This window comes from Henckelia pumila, chromosome 4 (assembly GCF_033568475.1).
Source record: "Henckelia pumila isolate YLH828 chromosome 4, ASM3356847v2, whole genome shotgun sequence".
Taxonomy (NCBI): domain Eukaryota; kingdom Viridiplantae; phylum Streptophyta; class Magnoliopsida; order Lamiales; family Gesneriaceae; genus Henckelia; species Henckelia pumila.
Window position 1 is genome coordinate 38,751,423 of NC_133123.1, and position 20,786 is coordinate 38,772,208.

A 20,786-nucleotide genomic window follows, 5' to 3' on the forward strand; every position below is an offset into this window, starting at 1 on the left:
TATGAGCTACTTATGTGAAAGCTAGATGATGAATGCACAACCAACGGTGTAGCTCAATTTTTCATTATCTTGTAGCACTTCATCTTTCTATTACTATGCTACATAACTTGACACATGCAGCAAGATAATTGTTATGCTCGATAGTTCTCGACTTCTAATCCAAAGGAATCGAACATTTACACTCTGGCTCTGATGCAAATTTCAGAACCGAGCTTTGGTGGTTATATACGATGTAATTCAAATTTTGTGAGAGTAACTTATGTATTATTTGGGTTGCTGAGCTCAAATGGCAATCTTAGTGAATAGTTGGGGTTATCATTGTCCTCCAGTAATGATTTATCATGTTATCTCAGCTTTCATTAGTTCCTTCTAAGTAAGGTTTTAGTTACTTTGAATGCGGCGTACTTAACTACTTATTCTTCATCGTCCTAGTGTCCAACATGCTTTCCATTTGGATATTTAGCCCACCATATTCTTGTTGTAGCTCCGAGTTCTCTCTTTGCAGCTCAGCCGTTGTCTCGTTGTTAGTTTAAGTTCTAGTCTGATGGCTTTGACCTCGTTACATGTACATCGTGAACTGCATCTCTGAGAATACCACCAGCATGCGTCCTCCTTCAGTATTTTCATAACTAGCACGGTGTTGCTTAATCTTCTCCATGCCACTCCAGTAAATTGACTACGATCATTTGTAACAAGATACACAACTTTCTGTGTAAAGAACTAATCAAGTCCTGCGATAATGGTACATTTTCTTGGTTCTTGTGGTACTCGAATTACTGCGACTTGCCAAGGTAAATAACTGTCGGCTTGAAAATTCATTGCAAGTCTCCGCCATGGCTTGACTCGTATGCGTAGACCATCATCAACTGTCTCGAGGTTTGGTGGTTTGAATAAATGTGTTTTCTTGTAATATTTACACTAGTAGTTGCCTCATTGGTATAATCTTGCAGAATATTTTTTTCCAGTATAATTTCTAAATAAAATTCACAACTCAAAAATGGCAAAAACTGTTGTGAAAAAGTAAAAATTTATGGTAAAAAGTAAAAACTCCAAAACTCAAAATATATCAAATTCTACACTTTATAATATTTTTCTCTCAACTCAATTGTATTTTTCATCACAAATGAAGACCTATTTATAGATCCACATTTGAGATTAGTCCAAAAATTAATACATCATCATCTACATCATCACACACTAATTTTCAACATTTTACAACTCAATATTTAACATTCAATATTCAACTATAATAATAATAATAATATATTTTCAACACTCCCCCTTGTGATGATGGCCGTGATAAGATGTCTGTCTTTATTGCGTGTTTTATACTGCCTCGTTAAAAACCTTACCAGGAAAAATCCAGTGGGATAAAAACCATAGTAAGGAAAAAAGAGTGCAGCCACGTAAACTCCCCCTCATGTTAACATGAGTGATTCTTCACATATTCCGCAGATTGTGCATCCCAATGTTGTATATATGCTTTCTGAATATCGTCGTGGGAAGTGCCTTTGTGAAGAGATCTGATGAGTTCTCACTTGATTGAATGTAACAGATATCAATATCTTTATTCTTCTCAAGCTCTTGAGTGTAGGCAAAGAACTTTGGGGGTATATGTTTTGTTCTGTCACTTTTGATGTATCCTTCTTTCATTTGAGCAATGCATGCAGCATTGTCTTCATACAACGTCACAGGCTTCTTGCCTACTGATAATCCACAAGAAGTTTGGATATGTTGTGTCATTGATTTTAGCCAAACACATTTACGGCTTGCTTCATGTAGCGCAATAATCTCAGCGTGATTTGATGAAGTTGTTACGAGTGTTTGTTTCTGTGAACGCCAAGAAATTGCGGTGCCTCCACGAGTAAATACATATCCGGTTTGGGAACGTGCCTTATGTGGATCAGATAAATATCCAGCATCGGCATAACCAATGATACTTTGATTGGTGTTGAGTACAAAAGTCCCAAATCTGTCGTTCCTCGTAGATAACGGAATATATGTTTAATTCCGTTCCAGTGCCTCTTTGTTGGATATGAACTGAATCTTGCCAATAAATTTACAACAAAAGATATATTTGGTCTAGTGCAATTTGCAAGATACATAAGGGCACCAATGGCACTTAGATATGGTACTTCTGGACCAAGAATAACTTCATCATCTTCACATGGACGGAATGGATCCTTTTCTATGTTTAATGATCTTACAACCATTGGTGTACTTAATGAATTTGATTTATCCATATTAAAACGTTTAATGATCTTTTCTGTATAATTTGCCTTGTGAACAAAAAATTTCACATTCTTTTTGTTCTATTTGCAAACCCAGACAATACTTGGTTTTTCCAAGATCCTTCATTTCGAATTTTTCCTTCAAGTATATCATAACCTCTTGAATTTTTTTATTCGTTCCAATGATGTTTAAATCATCAACATATACAACAATAGTTATACATCCGGATGTTGTTTTCTTGATGAAAACACAAGGGCATATTGGATCATTTACATATCCCTTTTTCATCAAGTGCTCACTTAGCCGATTATACCACATTCGGCCGGATTGCTTCAACCCATATAATGATCTTTGCAATTTTACAGAATAAAATTCTTTGGGTTTTGAACTTTGTGCCTTAGACATCTTAAATCCTTCAGGGATTTTCATGTATATATCACTATCAAGTGATCCGTATAAGTAAGCCGTAGCAACATCCATCAAACACATTTCCAAATTTTCAGACACTGCCAAACTAATCAAATATCGAAACGTAATTGCATCCATAACAGGAGAATACGTTTCTTCATAATCAATTCCAGGCCTTTGAGAAAAACCTTGTGCAACAAGTCTAGCTTTATATTTTACTATTTCATTTTTCTCATTTCGCTTTCGAATAAAAACCCATTTGTATCCAACAGGTTTTACACCTTCAGGTGTAAGGACTATAGGTCCAAAAACATTGCGTTTATTTAGCGAATCCAATTCAACCTGAATAGCATCTTTCCATTTTGCCCAATCATGACGAGTTTTACATTCACCAAAGGATTTTGGTTCATGATCCTCGTTTTCATTTATGATGTCACATGCCACATTATAAGAAAATATCTTATCAATATCTTCTATATCTTTTCGGTTCCATATTTTTTCAGTATTAATATAATTGATAGAGATTTCACGATTCTCGTCAGTTTGTGGTTCTGACAGAACATTTTCATCATCAGGTGTTTCTTCTGGAACACCATTATCTATTTTATAATCATCGTGTTTCTCTATGTCTTTTCTTTTTCCGAGAATTTTTATCCTTGGAACCGACTGGCCTTCCACGCTTCAAGCGTTTTATGACATCATGAGTGTCTTCAATATGTTTCTTTGGAATTTCAATTCGAGCAGGGGCATTTACAGCATGTATATATGATTTTGTTACCTCTTTTGTGTCTGCAAATGCATTTGGCATTTGATTTGCAATTCTTTGCAAGTGCACAATTTGCTGTACATCTTTCTCACATTGTTTGATCCTTGGATCCAAATGTAACAATGATGGTACATACCATGTGATTTTTTTTTCGATGTGTTTCTTTTCTCCCCCTAACATTGGGAAGATTTCTTCATTAAAATGACAATCAGCAAAACGTGCTGTAAACACATCGCCTGTCTGAGGCTCAAGATATCGAATGATTGATGGGCTATCATAACCGATATAAATACCGATTTTTCTTTGAGGACCCATTTTTTATCGTTGAGGTGGTGCAGTAGGCACATACACCATACATCCAAAAATTCTCAGATAAGAAATATTTGGTTCTTTACCAAATGCAAGCTGCAATAGAGAGAATTTATGATATGCACTTGGTCTGATGCGAATTAATGCCGCAGCATGTAAAATTGCATGTCCCCATATAGAAATAGGGAGTTTTGTTCTCATAATCATTGGTCTAGCAATCAGTTGTAGACGTTTAATCAATGATTCAGCTAATCCATTCTGTGTATGAACATGAGCAACAAGATGTTCAACAGTAATTCTCATTGACATACAATAGTCATTGAAAGTTTGGGAAGTAAATTCTCCAGCATTATCAAGTCTTATTTTCTTGATTGTATAATCGGGAAATTGATTCCGCAATTTTATTATTTGAGCCATTAGTTTTGCAAATGGCACATTCCGAGTTGACAATAAGCATACATGTGACCATCTGCTGGAGGCATCGATCAATACCATAAAATATCGAAATGGTCCACATGGTGGATGAATTGGCCCACAAATATCACCCTGAATACGTTCAAGAAATATGGGTGATTCTGTTTGGATTTTAGCTGGCGATGGTCTTATAATAAGTTTTCCAAGAGAACATGCTTTACATTGAAACTTATTATTCTGAAAGATCTTCTGGTCTTTCAATGACCATACGTATTTTCAATAATTCTTCGCATCATTATTGAACCAGAATGTCCCAATCGATCATGCCAATTTGTTAATATTTAAGAACTATTAACCACCATATTTGATTCGATTAGACTTATATGTATATAATGCAATCCAGTAGGAAGCATTGATAATTTTTCAACCACATATTTATTTCCTGATTTATATGTGGTAAGACACATATATTTCTGATTTCCATCAGTTATCGTCTCAGTATCATATCCATGAGAATATATGTCATTAAAACTCAACAAATTTCTTTTCGATTGTGGTGAATATAAAGCATCATTTATCAGAAATTTTGCATCATTTGGTAACAAAAATTGTGCTTTACCACAACCTTCAATCAAGTCTACAGGACCTGATATTGTATTCACCATTATTTTTGTTGGTTTTATTTCCAAGAAATATTTTTCATCTCGCAGAATAGTGTGCGTTGTACCACTATCTGGTATGCAAATTTCCATGATATTATTTCCATGTTTGCTCATAGCATTTTCCATATCAAACTTCACAAAAAATGCAATAAAGAAAAATTAAGTACAATACAAATGCAAAATATAACATGCTTTATAATACAAGAATGCATGAAAAATACAAATTTGTTACAATCTAGTCCCACCAATCTTTTAATCAATGTCTTCGAAATCATTCAAAAAATCTGCAGCATTGAAACTAGTTGAACCAATTAAATGGTCACTATCTTCAACAAAATTGGTCTCTTTTCCTTTTCCCTTTGTCGATTCTTTATAAAGCTTACATAGGTGCTTAGGGGTTCGACAAATATGTGACCAATGTCCTGGAGTGCCACATCTATAACAAACACTCTCAGATTTTTTTGAGTGATTTTCATTTTCACTCGTATTTTCATGCTGCCTTTTTGGTGGGTGGTTCGTGACGTTCTTTTGAGATGAGTTATTTAAATAACTATCTCGATTACTTTAATATCCACGGCCACGACCACGACCACGATAATTTTTACGTCCACGCCCACTTCCTCGACCTCGTCTACGACCAAAATCTGGTCTATGCCTTTGATTTTGGTTTTGGTTTTCATTTTTCATTACGACATTTGCTTCAGGAAATGCCGTTGATCCAGTGGGTCGGGATTGATGATTTTTTATTAACAATTCGTTGTTCTTTTCCGTCACAAGAAGACATGCAATGAGTTCAGAATATCTCGTAAAACCACGCACTCTATACTATTGCTGTAGAGTTATATTTGATGCGTGAAAAGTGAAAAATGTTTTCTCAAGCATTTCCATCTCTGTGACTTCAAGTCCACAGAATTTTAATTGCGAGACTATTCGATACATCGCAGAATTATAATCACTGACTTTTTTAAAGTCTTGGAATCTCAACTATTCCATTCATCACGGGCGGTCGGAAGTATCACTTCCCTTATATGCTCAAATCTTTCTTTCAACCATTTTCATAAAATCATTGGGTCTTTTTCTGTGAGATACTCACATTTCAACCCTTCATCAAGATGTCGGCATAAGAAAATCATTGCCTTTGCTTTATCTTGTGAGGTTGATATATTAATTTCTTTGATGATATCACTTAGACCCAATGACTCAAGATGCATCTCTACATCGAGAGTCCATGGCATATAATTCTTTTCAGTGATATCGAGCGCAATGAATTCAATCTTTGCCAAATTTCACATGGTGGTACTAGAAAAATAACAATGCATTTTATTAGTTAATTTCCATTAATATGAAAATACAAAATAATGGAAAAATGAAAATTACAAGTGCGTATACAAATAGATAAAAAGTATGTGGTGGAAAATCGCTGGTGAGTACAAGACTCGTGAGCATGATTATCATAATCGTTATGAAAAATAGCCTTATAAATGCCATCATCTCCATCTTCGAAAAATCGAGTAAAAATATTTTGAGAAAAAAAGTGAATTTTGGTGTGATTGAAAATAAGTTTGAGTGAACATATTTATAGGCCAAAAACTAGCCGTTTGTGACCGTTGAGGGTAAAGAAAAAATCGAGTATATGTTGAATAAAAATTCGTGATAATGATGCAATGCATATAATTATAATCATAATTAAATAATTATGTATATCATATCACATTAATATAAGGTCAGTGTCGTAGACAGCCTTTTATATAATATTGTGAAATTATACCAATATAGTTAGTATAAAGTCAGGTATAGTATATCATATCACATTATTATAAGATCAGTGTCGTAGACAACCTTTTATATAATAACATGAAATTATACAAATATGATTATATTGTTTAAGAACCTTAGAGTCTTTTATACTTGTCGTATCCCTTACCGGGAGTGTGGGATGTCGTCTTAACATCATCCCAGGATTTATAACAAGTTTTGAAAAAAACTTATTTTTTTTTTGCATAACATGATATTATATATTAATATATACAATAAAAATATATAAACAGTAAAATAAAAATTCTTACTTGTTGAATATTTTTGACTTCTTCTTGTATTTTGGAGCGTTGGAAATTATAGAGAACCTTCGAGCGATTGTGCTGATAACGTGTTGTGAAAAAATAAAAATTTATGGTAAAAAGTAAAAACTCCAAAACTCAAAATATATCAAACTCTACACTTTATAATATTTTTCTCTCAACTCAATTGTATTTTTCATCACAAATGAAGACCTATTTATGGATCAACATTTGAGATTAGTCCAAAAATTAATACATCATCATCTACATCATCACACACTAATTTTCAACATTTTACAACTCAATATTCAACATTCAATATTCAACTATAATAATAATAATAATATATTTTCAACAAAAACAAACTTTTTGTAGTTTTGATAACACTGGAGAGAGGAGACAATCAAATGCATAAAAATTTTGTAACAAATACGTACGTTACATTTTGGGGGTACTATAAATATATATATTGAAAAAAAAAAGTGGGGGCTTACATTTTTGGGACTGGGGAAACATGGAAATTGTGGTTCACAAAATAGAGGGTTCCCTAGTGGGAAAAATGACCCAAAGTCGTAGAGATATTGTATTTTAAAACTCTTTATTTTTAAAAATCAGACATAAAACCTCTTGTAAATAAACGAGGTAAAAAACCCTGATTTTTAAGAACTAAGTGTTGGTACAAAACCTTTCATTTAACGAAGAAGATTTTATACTTTATTTTTTAATATTTCAAAAGTGTAATAATCGATAATATAACTTGCCGTAAATGTTAATATGATATATTTTTTTCGTGTAATAAATAAATGATGAAAAGAAATCCCAAAATCTCCTACCATTTTTCTATACATCAAAATTGGAATAATAATACTTATGTCTATATATTAACGATCGAGATAAATTGAAAGATGTTTATGAGGTACAATGTAAATATTTATGAGATTTGAAAGACAGACCGAATTAGATGAATCAAAAAGACAAAATATAGAGATGTTATTTATATTGTTTGTATTAAAATTTATCAAACACGTATCTTGGCGTTTTCAATATATATATTTTTCTTTTATCAAAGTATTGATTTTTTTTTAAATCTATTCACATTACATTGATTTCCATAATTTATTTTATACAATATACCTTGTGCCTAGTGTAAATGTGTGAACCATGTCAACTAGGAATTAGGAAAAAATAAAATAATAAAAATAAAAAATTTACAAAGAAGTGAGTCGACTGAAGCCGACTAACAAAGATCGCCGCCGCCGCCGTAAAATTTGTCGGTGTGGCCCCTCCGGCGTGCCCCAGCTCCTCCTCCATTGTGACACTCGAAACAATTAACAGCACGTTACACAAACACATTTCTTTCTGTGTCTATACATTCATAAATTGTGCATATATCTATCCATCACCGAAGGCGTTTAATCTCCCTCAAGCTACGAATCGATACCATTTCCATATTTACATGAGAGAGAGAGAGTAGCAAACAACCCTTCACAGTGCACACCATTGCCTTCTTCTTCTTCTTCTTCTTCTTCTTCCTCTCTCTCTCTCATTCTCTCTCTGTCGTTAATTACAGTGCAATACCTTCTGCTCAGTAGAGAAATTGGATCGTTCTCCCACGTTCTACAAAGGGATCTCAAGATTCCTCTTTGTGTAGATCCCAAGCATTTTTCACATTGTGCTTTTGCTTTTGTTGGAGTTTGCTGCATCCGTTCTACGTGTGAAGATTTCAATTTTTGCATTTGGGAACACTCTGATCTAGTTTGTTGGGCGTGATTGCGTGGGATTTCAAAAGGGTGTGCTCCTCTAGTCTGTAGGAAGGTAATTGTTTGATTCCAAGGCTAAAGTCAGCTTATTTTCTTCAAGTCAATTACTTCATTAGCATACACCTTGTTTCTACTTTTATATTGGATTCGCGCAAGCGATTGCTGCGAGATTTTTTTAGCTAAATACTTAAATTGAAGTTCTGGATATTTTATATGTGCTCATTCATGGAGACTAGAAATTTTCAGATTCCAGTGGTATCTGGATTTTCGTTTGCTGGACTTGCCTTTGTGCTTGATTGACCCCTCAATCTGAGAGCCGCTGTCATTAGCTTGTTCTTGCGTCTTTCTTGGGTGGACAGATCTGAAGTGAAGATCTCGGGATCACAGCAAAGCTGGCGACGACACTGGCTTGGCGGGTTGCTGCTCCCAATGGCAGCACGCTTTCCCCTAATGACCAGGTAAAAACTATTTTTTTTTGCCGCAACAAGCCTAATGATTTGGGGTAGTGAATTCTGTAGACTGTAATATGCTGGTCCTGGTGATGTAAACTCCAGTTATCGTATGATTTATTTCCAATTTTTTGTGCTGTGGTCGGTTCAAATGCGACGAGTGTGATACATACTCTTATGAGTATCCCTTGTGCGATATCTGCGTAAATGTTTATAATGAAGTCTGGCCATTGTGGTTCTTATATTGAATAAAATGTGACCATATTGATTTTGAAGTGTTAATCTTTGCTTGCTTACTCATCTCTGTAGAATTTTATGATCGTTACAAAATAGTCCATTATTTGGTAGTGTTAAAATTTGTGATTTGTCTTATAAATGTATCATAGCAGTAGAATGATCAAAGAGAGCAGTAATGTTAAAGTTTAATATACCTTGTCATCCTTGTTTTAAAACTATGCTATGGATTTTTGAGACTAGAGTTGAGTAGGTGCTTTTATTTCTTTTCGGAAAACATATACTTCAAAACCTAGCAATTTGAATAATTCCCACCATGTTGTTACTTAGTGTTAGATCAACTTTCCATCTGAAAGATCAACTAATCTGTTTTGCTTATGAACTATCTCGAACTGAATTTATGCGATTTTACCATTTCAATAATTGCATTTTCCTTGAAAACTTGTAGTCTTTTCTAAATATACAAGTAGCAGTCCTTCCATGTTGTTTCCAAATGAATTAGACTGTTTCTCTGCTTCCATTCAATTAGCTGATGCATCTTTGGGAATTTTCTCTTACTATAAGTTTATGATATTCTTTTCTACTGTAGGAGAGAAATGGAGAAGCTAAAATTCATGATTCAGAGCCACAAACTACCCATGCACCCGGGAAGCATAATTCAAGGTGGGTTGGGTTGGTTTGTTTTCATGGCCCCAGAATTCTGTTATATCCAGCTGCTCTCCTGATCTTTTAAACTTATATAGAATCCATATTCATGGTGTAAATTGTGTGTTTGATGAAATTCTTTTATGCAACACTAGCATGACCCTTGAAACAAGATTTTTAGATATTTTTAATGTTGATGGCAAGCGACTGTAATGAGTGAGTCCGAGATAAACTTACTAGAGGTGATAAAAATTGATGCCATTCATGAATGTCTAGCAATTCAACTAATGAAAAATGTAGTGTTTTAATTTGTAAGATATAATATATTTCTGATATAGTTAGGTCGTATTCGATTTTTTTTAGTTATATTTGTTTTTATAAATTTTAGACGTTTAAGCCGATAAAATGGTTTTATTCTTTTTTAACTCATAGATTGCGTGGATATCAATTTCCCCCCCAATTTAATCACTACATTAATCTGTTGTATTACATCTATTAAGAGTTATAATGACCTCACACTCAGATTATATCCTTCATTATTAAGTAACAACATTTAACATTATGGCAATTCTTATTCATCAAATGAGACTGCCATGGTCACTTGAGTGCTAGAAATAATTGACGACCCTAATTTAGATGAGAATTTAGTCAGGCGGCCGATGGCTGGAAGCCTGGAACTATATTGAAGTTAGTGAAAACTCTTAACTTTTGTGAAGTTCTATAGGGAATTGTCACCTAGATTTAGTGCTTTAGCTGTGGGAACTTCAAGATCCTAGTTTAATTTTTTGATTAAATATGTACAGTGTAACTTTACCTTTAATATTGCATGTGTGAGCGCGGTATTACACACAAAGTATCACTTCGGAAAAAAAATTAGTATCATCATCTGTCCTACTCAACTATGAAATTTTTGTTCATGTTTCTGTACGATATTACTAGGTGGATTTTTGTCTGGTTAAATCTAATCGTAATGATAATGCTCCACAATCCTGTTTATCCGCAGGGATAGGAGTAGCATGGATGATTCAGATGGGACATTAGCAACCGTTGCACAATGCATTGAGCAATTGCGCCAGAAGTCCTCATCGCCACAAGAAAAAGAGGATTCCTTGGGGCAGTTACTTGAGCTTATAACTACGCGAGAAAATGCATTTAGTGCTGTGGGATCTCATTCTCAAGCTGTTCCAGTACTTGTCTCTCTACTTCGGTCTGGATCACTTGAGATAAAGATACAGGCAGCTACTGTCTTAGGTTCTCTGTGCCAAGAGAATGAATTAAGGGTCAAAGTATTACTTGGAGGTTGCATTCCACCATTGCTTGGTCTTCTCAAGTCAAACTCCGCAGAAGGCCAAATTGCAGCGGCAAAGACAATATATGCTGTTTCTCAAGGTGATGCCAAGGATCATGTTGGCTCAAAAATATTTTCAACAGAAGGAGTTGTCCCTGTATTGTGGGGGCAGTTAGAAAAGGGGCTCAAGGCTGGTAATGTGGTTGATGATTTACTAACGGGAGCTTTGCGGAATCTTTGTAGCAGTACTGAGGGATTTTGGCCTGCTACAATTCGATCTGGAGGAGTTGATGTCCTAGTGAAATTGCTTACAACAGGCCAATCAAGTACCCAAGCAAATGTATGCTTTCTATTGGCGTGTATGATGATGGAGGATGCATCTGTCTGTTCTAAAGTAATTGCTGCTGAGGCCACCAAACTCCTCTTAAAACTACTTGGACCTGGCAATGAAGCTTCTGTACGAGCAGAAGCTGCAGCTGCTCTGAAATCTCTATCAGCTCAGTGCAAAGAAGCTAAACGGGAGGTTGCCAATGCCAACGGTATACCTGTTCTGATTAATGCAACTATAGCTCCTTCAAAAGAATTCATGCAGGGCGAGTTTGCCCAAGCTTTGCAAGAGAATGCGATGTGTGCACTTGCTAATATATCTGGCGGTTTGTCATATGTCATCTCAAGTCTTGGCCAAAGTCTAGAATCATGTTCCTCTGCAGCACAAGTAGCTGATACGTTAGGAGCTTTAGCTTCTGCTTTGATGATATATGACAGCAAAGCAGAATACACCAGAGCATCAGATCCCCTGGAGGTGGAGACAATATTGGTACAACAGTTCAAGCCACAGTTACCATTTTTAATTCAAGAGCGTATAATAGAAGCTCTTGCTAGTTTATATGGAAATGCAATACTATCTAGCAAACTTTTAAATGCGGATGCTAAAAGACTGCTTGTAGGTTTGATTACGATGGCAGCCAATGACATTCAAGAAGAGTTGATAAAATCCCTTCTCATTCTTTGCAACAATGAAGGTAGTTTATGGCATGCCCTTCAAGGTCGTGATGGAATTCAGCTTTTGATATCTCTTCTTGGTCTTTCATCAGAGCAGCAGCAAGAGTGTGCTGTTGCATTGCTATGCCTTTTATCCAATGAAAATGATGAAAGTAAATGGGCTATTACAGCTGCTGGTGGCATTCCTCCACTTGTTCAAATTCTTGAAACTGGTTCTGCAAAAGCTAAAGAAGACTCTGCAACAATCTTGGGAAACCTCTGTAATCATAGCGAGGATATACGTGCTTGTGTTGAAAGTGCTGATGCTGTGTCAGCTTTATTGTGGCTGCTGAAGAACGGAAGTTCTAATGGGAAGGAAATTGCGGCTAAAACTTTGAATCATTTAATTCACAAATCAGATACTGGAACAATCAGCCAGCTCAGTGCGTTGTTAACCAGTGATTTGCCTGAATCGAAAGTTTATGTCTTGGACGCATTAAAAAGTTTGCTATCCATGGCCCCTCTTAATGAAATATTGCGTGAAGGTAGTGCAGCAAATGATGCAATTGAGACAATGCTAAAAATTTTAAGCTCCCCCAGGGAAGAGACTCGGGCAAATTCTGCACGGGCCCTTGCTGGAATATTTGATTTCCGGAAAGACTTGCGTCAGAGTAGCATTGCAGTTAAGACTCTTTGGTCAGTAATGAAGCTTTTAAATGCTGAATCAGAAAATGTTTTAGTGGAATCTTCCCGCTGCCTTGCTGCTATATTTCTCTCAATTAAAGATAACCGTGATGTGGCCGCTGCTGCCAGAGAAGCTTTGCCCTTGTTGGTGGTGCATGCTAACTCTTCACTGTTGCGAGTTGCGGAGCAAGCAGTGTGTGCTTTGTCAAATCTCTTGAAAGACAGAGAAGCCTCAGAAAAAGCTATATTGGAAGAAATTATTTTGCCTGCAACTAGAGTTTTATGTGAAGGCACAAATGTTGGAAAGACCCATGCAGCAGCCGCAATTGCTCGCTTTCTCCAATCTCGTCAAATTGATGATAATTTGACTGAGTGTGTAAATCGTACTGGAACTGTTCTTGCATTGGTTTCTTTCCTGGAAGCTGCTGACATTGGGTCTGTAACTACTTCAGAGGCATTAGATGCACTTGCTTTTCTCTCAAGGTCTGCTGGATTTGTTGGGCACATCAAACCTGCTTGGGCAGTTCTTGCTGAACACCCAAGTAGCATTACGCCTGTAGTTGCATGTATTGCTGATGTCCCTCCATTGTTGCAGGACAAGGCTATCGAAATTTTATCTCGGCTCTGCCGAGCTCAGCCCTTGTTCCTTGGGAGCACAATTGCGTGTTCCACAGGATGCATTTCATCCATTGTGAGAAGGGTAATTGATTCCTCAATTGCAAGTGTTAAAATTGGTGGAGCTGCACTGCTTGTCTGCACTGCAAAAGTGAATCATCAAAGAGTAGTTGAAGAGTTTAATGAATCTAATTTGTGTGATTCACTCATCAGTTCTCTTGTTGAAATGGTAGCATCTACAGAGTCTCCTGTTGTTGGAGATCTAGACAATAAGGATGTCATAAGCATCTCCAGGATAACTGCTGAAGAAGAAAGTAAAGATGATTCAGAGAAAAGTACTTCAGTCATTAGTGGCTCCAACATCTCCGTGTGGCTTCTTTCAATACTAGCTTGTTATGATGATAAAAGTAAACTCAGGACCATGGAGGCAGGCGCAATTGAAGTTCTCACTGAGAAAATTTCTCAGTTCTTTTCACAGTATTCCCAGGTATGTACCAGAATTTATTTGTAACAAGTGCTATACGAATTCACCCAGTTTTGTTGGGTTTACCTAGTTATTATTTATTATAAATCATACACTGTCCTTGTATTTATTTTAACTTACATAAAACTTAACCTATCGTTTTTCTTAATAACAATAATAAAATATCAATATTAATCATAAAATTAAAAATAAATAAAATAAGAATCATGATGATAATAATAATAATAATAATAATAATAATAATAATAATAAAAGAAATAAGACTAAAATAATAACAACTAAAGTAATCATTTAGTAATAATAAGTAAAGTAAAATAATAATTATGTCACTTAGTGATTGCAATAATCTAATAATAACAATAAAAATAATGGTTAAAAATATCACTAATAATGATAATCACTAAAATAATACATATAATATAATAATGATAATAACTTAATAATATTAGTAACAAATTTATTGAATAATAGTTGTTTAATTTTTTTTTAGTGAAGACTGATTTAGCCATCAAAATTATTTGATTTTCCTTCATACTATTTATTTTAGGTCACCGATCATAAGTTTGAAATTAAGTAAGAAAAATGTATTCAATTAACTCACCATTTCTTACGATACCAACTATAGGAAATGGTATGTATTCATCATTCTATTGGCATCCTCATTCAGTTCCAGTGCTAATTCTATTCCCACCTTATTCGTTTCTTGCATGCCAATCTAGGCTTCGGTGTTATGAAATTATAAAAAAGTTTCATATGCATATTTTGTTACCCTTTTTTATCCACTTGATATTTTAGTCTTGATATTGATTTGATCTTTGTGGGCATGTTTGTTATCAATTTTTCCTCAAATTTACAGGCTGATTTTAAAGAGGATGACAGCATATGGATTTGTGCCTTGTTGTTAGCAGTCTTATTTCAAGATAGAGATGTCATACGGTCTAACGCAACCATGAAAACAATTCCAGTGTTAGCTAATCTGTTGAGGTCTGAAGAACCAGCAAACAGATATTTTGCTGCCCAAGCAGTGGCTAGTCTTGTTTGTAACGGTAGCAGGGGAACTCTTCTATCAATTGCAAATTCAGGGGTGGCAGCAGGACTCATCTCCTTTCTTGGTTGTGCTGATGTTGATATTTACGATCTCCTAGAATTGTCTGAAGAGTTTGCTTTGATTCGTTATCCAGACCAAGTTGCCCTTGAAAGATTGTTTAGAATTGATGACATCAGGGTTGGTGCAACTTCCAGAAAAGCTATACCAGCCCTTGTTGATTTGCTTAAACCTATTCCAGACCGCCCAGGAGCACCGTTTCTTGCGCTTGGTATTCTAATCCAGCTTGCTAAAGATTGTACTCCTAATCAAATTGTTATGGTGGAGTCGGGGGCTTTGGAAGGGTTGACAAAATATCTTTCTCTTGGACCACAGGATACATACGAGGCTGCTGCTGCTGATCTACTTGGTATTCTGTTTAGCACAGCTGAAATAAGGAGACATGAATCTGCATTCGGTGCTGTCAGTCAGCTTGTGGCAGTTTTGCGTTTAGGTGGAAGAGCAGCGAGATACAGTGCAGCTAAAGCGTTAGAGAACTTATTTTCTGCTGATCATGTAAGGAACGCAGATTCTGCCAGGCATGCTGTTAGACCTCTGGTGGAAATTCTTAATACAGGTTTGGAGAAGGAGCAACATGCTGCTATTGCGGCTTTGGTTAGACTGCTGAGAGAGAATCCATCAAAAGCCCTTGCAGTTGCTGATGTTGAGATGAATGCTGTTGATGTACTATGCAGGATTCTTTCGTCGAATTATTCAATGCAGCTGAAGGGGGATGCTGCTGAGTTATGCTGTGTACTTTTTTGCAATACAAGAATAAGATCTACTGTGGCAGCAGCCCGCTGTGTTGAGCCTTTAGTCTCTCTCCTTGTTACTGAGTATAGTCCTGCTCACCTGTCAGTTGTCCGTGCATTAGATAAACTCTTAGATGATGAGCAGCTGGCAGAGCTTGTTGCTGCACATGGTGCAGTTATTCCTCTTGTGAGCCTTCTCTATGGTCAGAACTTTTCTCTTCATGAGGCTGTATCTAGAGCTCTCGTGAAGTTAGGAAAAGATAGGCCTGCGAGTAAGATGGAAATGATGAAAGCTGGAGTCATCGAGAGCTTGCTTGATATACTTCTTGAAGCTCCAGATTTCCTCTGTGCTGCATTTGTTGAACTGCTCAGAATACTCACAAATAATGCTACAATCGCAAAAGGCCCATCAGCATCGAAAGTGGTTGAGCCCCTCTTCCAGTTGCTTACAAGAACAGAATTCGGACCAGACGGACAACATAGTGCGTTGCAGGTTCTTGTTAATATCTTAGAGCATCCAGAGTGTCGTGCTGATTACACTCTCACAGCTCAGCAAGCTATAGAACCTTTACTACCTTTACTTGACTCTCCTGCACCAGCGGTGCAACAGTTGGCAGCAGAACTTCTGTCCCATCTGCTTTTGGAAGAGCATCTTCAGAGAGATCCTCTAACACAGCAGGTGATTGGTCCTCTGGTACGGATTCTAGGTTCTGGTGTACCTGTTTTGCAACAAAGAGCTGTGAGAGCTCTTGTCAGCGTTGCCGTACATTGGCCTAATGAAATCGCAAAAGAGGGTGGTGTAGCTGAGCTGTCTAAAGTCATCCTTCAAGTCGATCCCTTTCTACCCCATGCCTTGTGGGAGTCTGCTGCGTCTGTTTTATCCATTATTCTGCAGTTCAGTTCTGAGTTCTATTTAGAAGTGCCTGTAGCTGTTTTGGTCAGATTGCTTCGTTCAGGCTTGGAGAGCACAATTATTGGTGCACTGAATGCCCTTTTGGTGTTGGAGAGTGATGACTCTACCAGTGCGCAGGCAATGGCTGAAAGTGGGGCAATTGAGGCGCTTCTTGACCTTCTCAGCAGTCATCAATGTGAGGAAACTGCTGCCAGACTGCTTGAAGTACTGTTGAACAATGTGAAGATCAGGGAATCTAAAGTTACCAAATCTGCAATATTACCACTTTCCCAATACCTTTTGGATCCTCAAACCCAAGGTCAGCAAGCGAGGCTGCTTGCAACTCTAGCTCTTGGGGACTTATTCCAGAATGAAGCTCTTGCTCGAACAGCAGATGCTGTTTCAGCTTGCCGAGCCTTAGTGAATATACTGGAGGATCAACCTACTGAAGAAATGAAAGTAGTTGCTATGTGTGCTTTGCAGAACCTTGTTATGTACAGTAGATCAAATAAAAGGGCTGTTGCAGAAGCTGGTGGTGTTCAGGTTGTACTCGATCTGATTGGTTCTAGTGACCCTGAGACATCAGTACAGGCGGCATTGTTTATTAAACTTCTTTTCTCAAACAACACCATTCAAGAATATGCTTCAAGCGAAACTGTCAGAGCTATAACAGGTAAAATTTCTTCATTTCTTGTGCTTGATTAATTCTGGATTTTTGGTGATAATAGTGACATTAGTCTGGCTAGTCTCTTTCTACTTGTTACTTCTTATAACATGTTGCCTTTGCATTTGATGTCTTGCCTTCCATTCTGTCATTTTCTTTTAGATGATTGAGAATAATAGTCGTTGGTATCATCCGCTCTTTACACCATCTATGTGACTAAGGGTTCATTTTGTTTGTTTCACTTACTCTGCCCTTTTGAAGTCAAATTTTGCCTAAATTTTATTTATCAATCTTTTATAACATTTTTTAAAAAGAATTATTACTTAAAAAGCTTGTAATACTTATATTAGTTGAGCATTAGTTTAGTTGATCCAGATCTAACAGCCCTCAATGGGATTTTGATTGCGTTCTGTTCAAAGTTGGTGGAAGAATTTTAAGATAATTCAAAGATCATGGAATTTTAAAATTTAAAGTTGATGAACACATTGAATTGATGTGCAATAATTGTATTAAAACCATGAAAGGGAATAACGATTGCATAGAAAAAAACCATTAAAAAGTATAAATGCGTAATTAACATATTAATAGTTTATTTGAAATGTTAAGTAATGTGAAAGTTGAAATTTTGGCTAATACTGTTTTTTAATGGTGCTTATATTTGAAAGATTCACTTGTGGTTAATTTTCTTCTGAATACACTATTGTTTTATGCATTAGAAGTTTGTATTGTCTTTATCAAGTAATGTAGGTGTATATTAAAATGAAATTTGTCACTAGAACTTGTATGGATTGTTTATAATTCAAAATATAAAATTTGTATGTATTAGAAAGTTAGTTTTTAGGCAAGTATTTCCATTGAAATGAATTTTTTTTTGAAGAAGTGTGTGTGAATTGCTAATTATTCAAAATTAAATTACCTACATTGACTTTCAAAAACATAAATCCAGAACAGGCCTGCAGTAAGGCACATATATCTCAATTCTCAGCTTTCCAAACGCCCTAGAAAACAAGCAACTCTTATTGTCATTTATCTAGTCTTGTTGAAATTCTTAAATTTTTACCTGCAACTCGTCCCTTCTGAAACTCTCACAGGTGATATTGAGATAAACCTTTTTAATTTTTATCATGAACCTTGCTTCATATCTCAGCTACTGTATTTCAGCTTCTGAATGGTAGATTGCAGTTTGTGATGTTTTACGTCTAGTTACAGCTTAATATTTTTGCGAGAATCAATGGATTGGTAATCTGCTGTTCTTGCAGCTGCAATCGAGAAAGACTTGTGGGCCACTGGTGCAGTAAATGATGAGTATCTCAAGGCACTGAATGCACTATTTGGGAACTTCCCCCGTTTGAGAGCCACGGAACCTGCAACATTAAGCATTCCTCATCTGGTTGCGTCTCTTAAGACCGGATCAGAAGCTACTCAAGAAGCTTCCTTAGATGCTCTATTTCTTCTAAGGCAAGCTTGGTCAGCATGTCCAGCAGAAGTGTCTAGAGCGCAATCTATTGCTGCTGCAGATGGAATCCCCTTATTACAGTATTTGATACAATCAGGCCCACCACGATTTCAGGAGAAGGCTGAATTTTTACTGCAGTGTTTGCCAGGGACGCTAACGGTAATCATCAAGAGAGGAAACAATATGAGACAATCAGTTGGGAGTCCGAGTGTATACTGCAAGCTAACCCTTGGAAATACTGCCCCTCGGCAAACCAAGGTACAGAGTTGTACATTTTTTGCTCAAAATTGTTCACTTTAGAATGTTCGTTTGTTTTGGCTCGTGAAATTAGTCCTCTGAGTGCTTTTGCAAATATAAAAGTTGGATCCTGCGGATTCTTAAATGAGGAAATATAGCTTGTATAGGTCGTGGAGGGTTCTGCAAATCATGTCAGCATCTTTTGCTCGCTTCACCACATTTGCTCCCCTCATGGAGTTCACTGATATAAATTTACAAATTTGCTCAACATGATCTTTCAATCTTTAGAAACTTCACAAAAATACATTTTTTATTAAGACAAATCTTTTACACATACATGCATTTGAGTTATGCATTTGCGAAGTCATTTTTCTCTGTGTTCTCTATCAGTTACATGAGTAGAAAAGTACGGCATTCATCTAAAAGCCAAACCAGAAGAATGGGTTATTGATCCGAAAAACAATGTCAAAAAGATTATGAAGCATACCAAGTTTGTTTTGTAGCTTTGTTTGATAGTGGTAAATGTTTCTAATAATGGTACTATGTTGCAAATGCTGTGTGTTCATAACCATTTATATTGAATAAATCTTGATGATGTCGTCATTAAATTTTATTTCTTTATACAAAGTGATATGGTTTTGGTCCTTGGGAATGTTGAATCACGTGGCTGGGAATCTTCACAAAAAATGCTAAATGGATCACGCCATTTGAACTGCCAGTCTGTGTACAGTAATTAACAAAAACGTCGTTGCTCTCAGGTTGTATCAACAGGCCCGAATCCAGAGTGGGATGAAACATTTGCTTGGTCCTTTGAAAGCCCTCCTAAAGGCCAGAAGCTTCATATTTCATGCAAGAACAAAAGTAAAATGGGGAAGGTAAACGAGTCAGAAAAAAAAAAATTTAAATGAATTTTTGGGTCGTCCGATACAAATTATTGTTGCTTCGCTGCATTAATTGTGTCGTTGCTATGTATTGCAGAGCTCATTCGGAAAGGTAACTATTCAAATCGATCGTGTAGTGATGTTAGGTGCCGTTTCCGGGGAGTACACTCTGCTGCCTGAAAGCAAAAGCGGGCCTTCAAGAAATCTGGAAATAGAATTCCAGTGGTCTAACAAGTGAAAAGTCCTGCGAAGGTTTAATCAATTCAACTGCAAAGTGAAGTTGTTCTTGATTCTCAAGTTTATATGTACATTTTTTTCCATAAGATTTGGTTGTGTTATAGTGTGCATATTTTTTGCAATGTTTTGTAATATTCCTCTTTATGTCAAATTGCTATTTCTTTTCTCATGTTTTTGTTTTTGTTTTTGTCAACCTCACACATCTTACTTGAATACGGATTCAGAAAACATCTTATTTATTCTTGTATTCTTCTGTAATTTTGACTTATTTTTTCTTAAAGAAAATGACCGATCATTCCCTGCAATTGTTTGCATATTTAGTCATAGAACGCACTGCACGAGGTATCTATGTTACAAGTTCTAAACGAAGATTTGGACAAAAAAACCAACTCATGAAAAAGGAAGTTGCTTTTAATCGAGGTTCTTAAAATGTTAAACGTGATGAAGTGGCACGATCAAAATTTGAATTTTTACAAATTTAAGTGGGCTTGTTATGAAATTAATCATGAAAAATGTTTTTAGTTTTATTAAAAATATCTCAAATAATTAATAGATCAAATAATACTTAAAATTTTTTAAAAATAAATGCATAATT

The 20,786-nt window shown here is 35.9% G+C and overlaps 1 protein-coding gene across 2 annotated transcripts; it reads left to right on the forward strand.

Moving 5' to 3' along the window:
* Nucleotides 1-8,095: 8,095 nt before the first annotated feature.
* LOC140867683 (protein CELLULOSE SYNTHASE INTERACTIVE 1-like) lies at nucleotides 8,096-20,360 on the forward strand. 2 transcript variants are annotated; one of them, XM_073272727.1, is made up of 8 exons: nucleotides 8,096-8,663; nucleotides 8,855-9,066; nucleotides 9,881-9,954; nucleotides 10,940-13,991; nucleotides 14,845-17,389; nucleotides 18,640-19,094; nucleotides 19,832-19,948; nucleotides 20,052-20,360. In XM_073272727.1, exons 4-8 carry the CDS (start codon nucleotides 10,953-10,955, stop codon nucleotides 20,190-20,192), a joined length of 6,297 nt encoding a protein of 2,098 aa, XP_073128828.1. In that variant the 5' UTR covers nucleotides 8,096-8,663; nucleotides 8,855-9,066; nucleotides 9,881-9,954; nucleotides 10,940-10,952; the 3' UTR covers nucleotides 20,193-20,360. The 2 variants fall into 2 exon arrangements, with proteins under 2 accessions (XP_073128828.1, XP_073128829.1); XM_073272728.1 differs by having other exon boundaries at nucleotides 8,968-9,066.
* Nucleotides 20,361-20,786: the final 426 nt, after the last annotated feature.

Coding starts and splice junctions, on each gene's coding strand:
- LOC140867683 (XM_073272727.1), top strand. CDS start 10,953: ATGGATGATTCAGATGGGACATTAGCAACCGTTGCACAATGCATTGAG. Junction 19,095..19,831: donor CTGCCCCTCGGCAAACCAAG/GTACAGAGTTGT, acceptor CGTTGCTCTCAG/GTTGTATCAACAGGCCCGAA. Junction 19,949..20,051: donor ACAAAAGTAAAATGGGGAAG/GTAAACGAGTCA, acceptor TATGTATTGCAG/AGCTCATTCGGAAAGGTAAC.